Source organism: Condylura cristata, unplaced genomic scaffold (genome assembly GCF_000260355.1).
Source record: "Condylura cristata isolate star-nosed mole 26May11 unplaced genomic scaffold, ConCri1.0 scaffold00002, whole genome shotgun sequence".
Classification (NCBI taxonomy): Eukaryota; Metazoa; Chordata; class Mammalia; order Eulipotyphla; family Talpidae; genus Condylura; species Condylura cristata.
This window is the reverse complement of record NW_004567103.1, coordinates 2928217-2937451: the sequence shown is the minus strand read 5'-3', so window position 1 is coordinate 2937451 and position 9235 is coordinate 2928217. Positions and strand designations below refer to the sequence as shown.

The 9235-nt window shown below is 44.2% G+C and overlaps 1 protein-coding gene across 2 annotated transcripts in view; it reads left to right on the top strand.

Moving 5' to 3' along the window:
* The window catches only part of DIS3L2 (DIS3 like 3'-5' exoribonuclease 2), a 254468-nt gene that overhangs the window by 187727 nt on the left and 57506 nt on the right, over positions 1–9235 (top strand). For both annotated transcript variants that reach the window (XR_001145689.1, XM_012728140.1), the window contains exon 12: positions 3855–3962. Coding sequence is in view for 1 of the 2 variants with exons in the window: in XM_012728140.1 (XP_012583594.1) it covers positions 3855–3962 (108 nt within the window). In the remaining variant the exon portion in view is untranslated. The remainder of the gene's footprint in view (positions 1–3854; positions 3963–9235) is intronic.

Here is a 9235-nt window from a genome sequence, read left to right as displayed (position 1 = left end):
AAAAAAAAATTCCTTATATTAGAATAATATCAGATTTCTAGGAAAGCTGCACCGCTAATACAAAACCCCGGATCCCCCGCACCCCCGTTGTTAACATCTGGCGTTACCTGGGCACGTTTGTGGTCACCAAGAAGCTGCCACTGGAACAGTGCTCGTGGCTAAGCTCTATACTCTTTTTCTTATTTCACCCATTTTCCCAGTGTCGTCTTTCTGTTCTAAGGAATGACTTTCTTTTGACAAACATGGAAAACTGAAGTCGGGAGATTGTTCATTCTCAGATGCTCAGCTTTGTGATTCAAAGTAAGATGATGCTACCTTGAACATTTAGAAAAACGTGCTAACTACCTGTGAACAAGGTATGAAACCAGGGCTGTGCTTGAGCTTGAGCGCCCTGCTTCCAGAGTAGTCATGGTTACCCGGACAGTAGAGCCCAGAAGAGACTCCAAGGACGCACACCCAACAAATTCAGCAGAATACCATGGACTGGGTGGGCTAGCAGAGTTTATTCTCACACTCCTGCTGCCTGCGAGTCCCAGATCAAGATGCCTGCCGACTGGTGTCCAGCAGAGATGCTTCTGCTCGTAGGTGTCGGTGTCCTCAAGTGCCACCCCCACCCCCTGTGCAGGGTGGCGAGAGGTCTCACTATATAGAGCAGGCCCCACCCTTACTACCTCATTTAACCTAAATTGCCTCCTAAAGACCCCACCCCCAAGTACAACCACTTCCAGAATTAAAGCTTCAACTTGGGGGATGGGCACAGTTCAGCCCATAGCAGAGTCTAAAGGCTGAAATTATGTGACATTTCCACATTCAGCCACAGGACAGTGTGGCTATTTTATGGAAGCGTCTCCATTTTGTACAGTATGTTTATGCAGGCGGTGATGTGGGTTTTGTTTTTGTTTTGTAAAACACTTGACTATGCAAGGAAACGGTAAAATAATGTTTTCATACTTTACTAATTGAATAAGTTAGTAGAAATAATAGTTTCATCTAAAAGTTATGGCAAGAAACACATTCTCAAAGTGATTTTTTTTTTGAAGATGTATTTATTTCTGCACACGGAACTGGAGTACTGGCCAGAGGCACAGGGGCGGTGAGAGGATTCACCAGAGGCGGAGTGGGGAGCAGAACAGGCAGAGCTACGAAGCACACTGCTGAGGGGAGCAGCGGGTGAGACAGGAGTGGTCTGCTATGCCCTGGGGGTCACTCCCTGGCTGGGGATCGAACTTGCAGTACTGAGCTTTAACCTGTTGCACCACCAGGGAGGGACCCCCCCCCAAAGTGATTTTTTTAAGACACTATTATTAGAAGTTTCCCTGTGGTCATTAAATTTTACGTAGGCATTTAAAATGCTACATCCTTCAGAATAATGCCAAGCAGTGCACTACAATATTGTTAGTTGTCTGGCCCACATATTCTAGAATTTACTTCTGGATGTCAAAGGTCATGTTCTGTACTGAAAAGGGTACAGGTGTAGATACTTCACATGGATGAAGACCACTGGGGTGTGGTTTGCCTTTGTTGATAAAGACGCTGAACTAGCCAACTTTACCTCAGCGGGTGGGTATTTGACCTTTTCACCTACTTCTCAGTGACATCACTGCAAACCAAGCAGGTCCATGGTAGAGGTGTTGAGAGTTGACGCTGGTGATTTTAGTTTGGGAGGTGGAGTGAATGGTGTTACCGTTAATCAAGAAAATTATGGAAGAGGAACAGATTGAAAGGTAGGAAGGAGAGAAGTTAAAGTGTCTTCAGGTGATCCAGGTAGAGATAAACACCTGGAATTCTTTGGAATCTTGGGGAAAACAAGTGATATTCTGTGATAACTGAGTCATCATCTTAGAAGACTTTTTTTTTTTTTAATAAAGAGCATATACCATTGAATCTAGATATTATGGGAAAGAAATAATTTAGGCTTGAAAAAACTACAGAGTGGGCCCTCCGTGGTGGCGCAGCAGGTTAAAGCACAGCACTAAGAAGCTAAAGCCACTTCAGCATGAATTCGATCCCAGCCTCGGAGGTGACCACATGGCGTGGCAGACCTCTCCTGACCCGCCCACTCCCCTCAGCAGTGTACTTTATCAGTCAGTCTGTTCTGCTGCCCACTCTGTCTCTGTGAATCCTCTCACTGCCCCTGCACCTCTGGCCTATACCCCAGTTCTGTATGCATAAATAAATAAATCTTTAAAAAAATACAGAGTTGGTGACTCGTTGACTACATTATTCATCTAGAGAACTTAAATTTGGCAACCTTTCCATTCTGTTGCTGCAGTGATATTGGAGTTTTGTATTATGCTCCAACATATGATTTGGTAAACTGTGGTATTTTCAATGACTAACATACTGATCAAGAAGTTTTACTTAGATGAAGCCCTGTCACAAGTTTACACTTAACCCTTGGGTTCTTTTATTCTCCCAGTTTTATTGAGGAGTCATTGACACATGTAACTATATATATGCAGAGTGAATGATGTGGTGATTTGGTGTACATGGACGGGTGAAATGATTGTCAAGATCAAGATAATCAAACATCCCTCATCTGAGACATTAGTTGTTCTTTTGTGTGAGGGGTGTGTGTGCTTAGTCATTTCACACAGCAAATTCAAGTATACAGTACCACGCTAACTGCCATGCCCTTCTCTAGGTCGTGGGACTTATCCATCTAATAACTGGTCTACTTCTCCCCACCCCTTGTTACTATTGGCTATTGCAATTTCCTTTCCCATCAGTGATGCACAATGGTTATCTTTCTCCCTGTCCTAGCCAACATTTGTCATTATTTATCTTTTTCATCATAGCCCTCCTAAGAAGTATGAGGTGATATGGGAATAAAGAAAGCAATCCCATTTATAATAGTGTCAAAAAGCAATACAATATTTAGTGATAAATTTAACCAAAGAGTTGAACGACCTGTACTGAAAACGTTAAAACACCGATGAAAGCAATTAACAACTAAATGGAAAAACAGTCTGTGTTTTTGAATTGGAAGAATTAATATTGTTTAAAAGAACATGCTACCTAAAGTGATCTACAATGCAGTCCCTATTAAAATTCTGATGGCATTTTTTCACAGAAATAGAAAAACACTATCCTGAAAATTCATATGAAACCACAAAGAACTCCAAATAGCCAAAGCAATTTTAAAACACACCTGAGAACATCATATTTCCTGATTGTAAATGATAGTACAAAACTATAGTAATCAAAACAGTATTTTACTAGCATAGGACAGACCAATAGAACAGACTAGAAGGCCTGGAAATAAACCCATGTGTACATGATGAACTACTCAGTTTTGTTTGTTTGTTTTTTAACTGATGTGACATTAGTTTACATCACCGTTTATGGTCAGTTACTCTTTGACACATATGCTAAGAACACACCGTGAGAAAGGATTGTCTCTTCAATCAACAATATTGAGAAAACTATATTTCTACATGCAAAATAATGAAATTGAACCCCTGTCTTACGCCACACACAAAAATTAACTTGAAATGAATTAAGGGCTTAAATAAAAGACATTGGGTTCTTAAGATTATAATGCAACTGGAAGTACTGACCAAGAACACAAATCTTCTTGAACCTGTAAAAACTGCAGTAATTTTTCATTGTTGCAGTGTTTATTTCTCTGGGTTGCCAGTTACTTCCACCTTTTAAGTTCACTTCTCCTTTGGCTCTAGAGGCTCGCAGGAAAGCTCAGGTGGCAGGGGTTTCTCTGCAGTCTTTGAAAATTGCTGCTTCCATCCATGCTTTCTCTGGAGAACCAGGCCGTTCATCACAGCTCTACCCTCTGGGCTGTTCCCAGGTACCTGAGGAATGGAGAAAGCTTCTCATGACCTAATTTCTGCTTGCAGGTGATCCCCATGCTTCCCAGGCTGCTGTGTGAGGAGCTGTGCAGCCTCAACCCCATGACCGATAAGCTGACCTTCTCTGTGATCTGGACACTCACTCCAGAAGGCAAGGTAACAGTCTGCATGTGTGTTCTTTCCACGCACTGAGTCCCTGGTGATGGGGTGGGAGTTGGGGAATGTCAGCAGCCCCAGCACCTCCTCTAAACAACTGTCCCTTTCATTTAGAAGGCAAGACTGCCCCTAAGCAATCTTAGTGAAGGGAGAACTCACGTGAAAGAAGGGTATGGGGGGGGTACGTGTAAATAAAGAGGTGTAAATGAAGCTGTGGGTGGACAGGCGAAGGCAGGAGCTGCCTGGGCTTCATTCGGGAGAGCAGGCCTCCTGCGAAGGAGGACTTTGAGGACCAGGTGAGAGAGTCCGGGAAAGACTCGGATGTGTCATTGTGCAAGGTGACCTGGCAGCTTGAAGGTGAATTTAGTTAGCAAGGAAGTGCCATCATCAAGGGACATGGTGATGAAATCATGGGCCAAGAATGATAGGGGAAAGAATGTCAGCGGGCTTCCCCTAAATACAGGGAGCCAATGATACAGATCAATAAAAGGTGACTCCCTTCTCCTCCGCAAAGCAGAAACATTTCTAGACAATGATGAAGGAAGCTGTGGTGCCCCTTTAGGGGATGGGACGCTATTAGCGAAACTGTTGCTAAACGCTATGCTGTTACTAGAGCTGTTACAAAGACCCTGTAAGAACAGGGGAAATGTTTATGTTGTAATATTAAATGGAAGTTTGAAAAAAAGATATTTAATTATAAAGAGGTTTCAAGTAAGATGGAGGATCAAATACCCACATTTGCTTTCATTCCTTCCCAAAACCTCACTAAACCAACAGTGAAGAGATTTTTTTTTTAAGACATAAACCCACAAGAACAAAGAGAATGGGCGAGGAGACAACAGCAACAGAACTTTGGAAGCTGCGAAGCAGATGGATGAGTGGTGACTGACTTAGCAGTCCTGAGAAAGCTAAATCCTGAGCCAGCAATAGGAAAGGCCAAGAAACAACCCAGTTTACACAGCAGAACCCTGAAGAAGCCTCAGAAATCGACAGCACCAGTAACTCTGTAAGATGGGGGAGAGGTGAGCGGAGACAAGGCTACCCATAGGCTTGGTGGGCGCTCGTTTTAAAAGGCGCCCTCCTGGGATGGGGAAGAAGGGCACAACCGTGTGCTCTGGACACGGTGCAGTGCAGGACGTGTGAGCGAGGAGGCACGGGGCATGGATGGTGGTGCCCTGGGCAAGGCTGAGTGCTGCATAGCCGCGGCCGGACTCCAGCTTTCTTTTCCAACTGGCCCCAGGGTTCTGGAAGCCACGCCTATACTCTTGAATCAGGAGATGGGAAAATCTTTCTCTGATGACTCTGGGTGGTGAAGAATAAAGACTTGAAGATAATAACCTCAAGGGTTTCCCAACCAGCAGTCCAGCTGTATCTCCCCACCGTCAGTAAGCTCCCACACCATCAGAGCATTTTACGATTTCACTAAAATCAGCCTTTTTGCATTTCACCTCCATATGTGAAGCAACTATACATATGAAAGCCTCTAACATGAAATTGAAAACTAAAATAGACCATAGAGGGAGAAAAGAGACTGTCATTATGTCCTTAGAGAAATTTCCTTGAAGGAAGTAGTTCCTATATTACAAGACATACGGACCTTAAAAGGGGAACATGGGGGGGGGGGAGAGGAATTCTTGGAAATTAAAAACATGATAGAAGACATCAATGAAAACTCGAGATTCTGGTTGGAAGATAAAATGGAAGAAAAAGAAAATTAGCAGCTCAGTCCTAGATCTATTCCAACATCTATTCCACACACATGCAGAAATGGAGAAAACAGAGGGGGAGAAATGACAGTCAAAGTAAATGAAGGAGATGCCCAGCGGCCGCAAGGTCTGACTGTCTAGACTGGAAGAGACCCCTGGCCTGCTGAAGGTATTGTCTCCGAGCCACGCCGTCATAAAATTCCAGCCTTTCCTGTGTTGTGTTGGTTTGTTTTTTTCCTGAATCTCGGGTCTTTCTTGACTTACTCTTAGAAGATAAAAAAAATGTCAGTTACATTAGACCACAATTCAGAATAACTTAAGGTGTTTTTATCTCAGCCCTAGAAGCTAGAGGATAGTGAAACAGAACTTCCTGATTTCTGCAAGACTATGATTGCCATGCTGAAGTTTCATATCCAGCTAAGCTACAAGACAATGCAAGTGTAGAAAGATGTTTTCAAATGAAGTCTTAACAAAAAAGTGCCTCTCATCTACCCTTTCTGAGGAAGCTACCCACAGATCGGGTTTCCCAGCATGAAGGAGCATCTCAAGAAAGAGGAATCAGTGAGTCAACAGAGGCTTGGGGTTCAGGAAACAAACAGGAAACAAACAGGCAAGCCGTGGAAGAGCCTCGAACTGTTCTTGTCGAAGACCAGGCGGTGCGTGTCGGGCCATGCCATCTTGGTGACAGATGCCCCGTTGTGGCAGGGAAGTCAACATCAACAGCACAGAAAGGGAGGTGCAGGGTGTTCGGGGTGGCAGGCTGGAGTTCGGCCCACAGGCCGCCCGGCTGACTCCTCACTGGGTGAGGTGGTGGAGTTTCCCAGGTACCAACTCCACCCGAGTGAGAAGACAGCTAGTGGGGCGGGAGCCCGTGGGAGAGAGAGAGCTGAGAATTTCTTGGAAAAGTATTTAGATCAGCAGTTACCGAACTTTTTGGTCTTGGGGTCTGTTATACTAAAAAATTATCTAAGGTCTCAAAGGTCTCTTGTCTGTGTGATTACCACCACTTGTCCTGTTAGAAATTGAAATTAAAGTATTTATCCGTTTCAATTAAAATGACAGCATACTATCAAATGTTAGGGAATAGAACTGCTAAAACATAAGAATCAGGAGAAAAGTTTATTTCCATTTTCATAGATCTCTTTCATGTGTATGTTAAAGAAGACATTGAGCTGGATGTCATATTTGTTCCTATATTCAAATTTGCTGGAATTCAACAAGTTCAAGTTGTTCAGATTGAAGGGTGCGAGCAAGATCTCGCCTCAGACAGATATGTAGTTGGAAAGGAAAGGAATGTTTTAATAGCCTTTTCAGAACTTACAGATACTCATCTTTGTATTGCACCGAAGTTTGACTAGTAGTTCTTCTTTTTTTAAGATTTATTTATGCGTACAAGAGCTGGGGTGTAGGCCAAAGGTGTGTGGGGCTGAGAGGATTCACTAGAGTGGGGAGCAGAACAGGCAGATCTACTGAAATCCACTGCTGAGGGGAGCAGAAGCAGACAGCAGAGGTCTGCCGCGCCCTGTGGGTCACTCCCTGGCCGGGGATCAAACTCATGCCAGAGTGGCTGTGGACAGCTTGATGGTGCTGAAAACTTTAAATCCTGCACCACCAGTAGCTTCTTAACCGCGCACTGTGATCTGGAGCACGAAGCCATGTCTGCCGCGGCGGAGCTGTGTGTCTGAGTCTGCTACGTTGATGCCCTGACTCCTCGCGTCTCTGTGTTGGGCGGTTTCTCTATCCGGAGATAATTCAAGTTAAATGAGGCCCAGGGTAGGGTCCTGACCAGGTAGATTCCAGGTTCTTAGAAGAGAGCCTGCCCTTGGCCCGTTCCACGAGGACACAGAGAGACGGTGGCCGTGTGCCAGCCTGGAAGGGAGGCTCGGCAAGGACTCTTTCGCTTCCAGAACTGAGAAACAGTTGTCAGTCATCCAAGCCCCACCAGTGTGTGGTGAGGGCCGCCCTGGCGGGGCAGTACAGTGTCAGCTGAGCTTCTTGCATTAAAGTCCGTGGGTCTGTTTTACACTTTGAACAGATCTTTTATCCTCACCTGATTTTTCAACATTGTGTATTGATTGGTCATTTAGAAAATTCTGGCCTTTATGTTGGTCAGCAGAACAGGGACCCCGCCTTCCCCCCAGGGCACAGACCATTCTTGAGAATCACTGTTTTCAACAGTCCGTGGAAAGTTTGAGGTAGATTAATGCACGTAGTATACAAAAAAGGAGCCAGATTACAAGACAGTTATTAATTCCAGTGAAAATAAAACGTTGTGTTGGGAAGGAAAGGAGCGCTGAGTATTTGCATAACCACAATAGTTAATCCTGATGGTTCTGATGCGACTTTATTGGGAGGATGAGGGCCTGGAACAGTTATGTGGGTTTGGTGGCGGGGAGGGTATGGAAGTAGAAAGAAAAATAAATTCTCTTCTTCTAGAGTGAAAACTTTGTGGATAAAATCCCTGAAAAATCAGGGATAGCAATCAGGCAAGCCACATAGGGACGTGAAAATACGAAAATAATCTGTTTAAAGGAGACGAAGGTGGTCTTGCTTGGGGAGGTGCAGAGAGGGACAGAGGGACAGCAGGCTGCTGCTTTTGATCACTCTCCTTCAAAGCAATCCGACTTCAGTGTTTTAATCTTCACTTTGAAAGTTTTCGAGCATGCATGAAATAAACCTTCCTACCCATGTCCCGACCTTCAACTAATGGCTGCACTGTTTTTTCCTAAGTTAAACTATTTGTAAAGAATTTTAATTTTCTATGTTTATTGAGGTAGCCATGGTTTACATCACTGTATATACTTTAGGGGTACAGGTTCACACCTACAAATGTTACCCCACCTACCACCAAAGCACCCAAAACCCCAAAACCCTCCACCATCATCCACGGGCCCCCCTTCCTCCCCACCCCCACTGAAATACTTTTAAAGCAAACCACAGGCTTCATGTCATCTTGCTCATGCAGGACTCCGAAGCGGAGACTCGGGGCATCTTCTTAACAGCACACCCCACTGGCCAGCGAACGGCCGGTCCTCACCGCCACCCAAACCCAGTCCACAGTCACCCTTCCCGATGGCCTGCAACTGATTTGTCCAGACTGGAATCAAAACAAGTTGCACATACTACCTGGATTTTACGATTCCTATATCTGATAGTGAGCTCATTTTTAAGAGGCAAGGAGCCAACATTCTCTGAAACACAAGGATGGAACTGCGAAGCCGGCGCCATCCTATTTCAGTGGGGGCAGGGACACGCAGCCGGGGAAATGACTGGAAAAAGAGCAGGAGGAAATAAAACAATGCCAGTCAGTGGTGGAGGTATTTGGTTAGTAAGACTGAGTAATTTTTTCTACTTTTTGTATTTTCTTTCTTTCTTTTTGAAAACATGGATCACTTTTAGATTCTAGAAATGCTTCTTTTTATGAAAGTTTAGCTAGAAAATAAAAGCCCGTTGAAAAAAAAATTGATTTCATTCAACCGAAAAGAGCTTTGAACCTGAATTATGCCTGCCAGGGTTAGGCCCAGAAATAAAAAAAAAAAAAAAAAAAAAAAAAAAAACAAAGCTGCC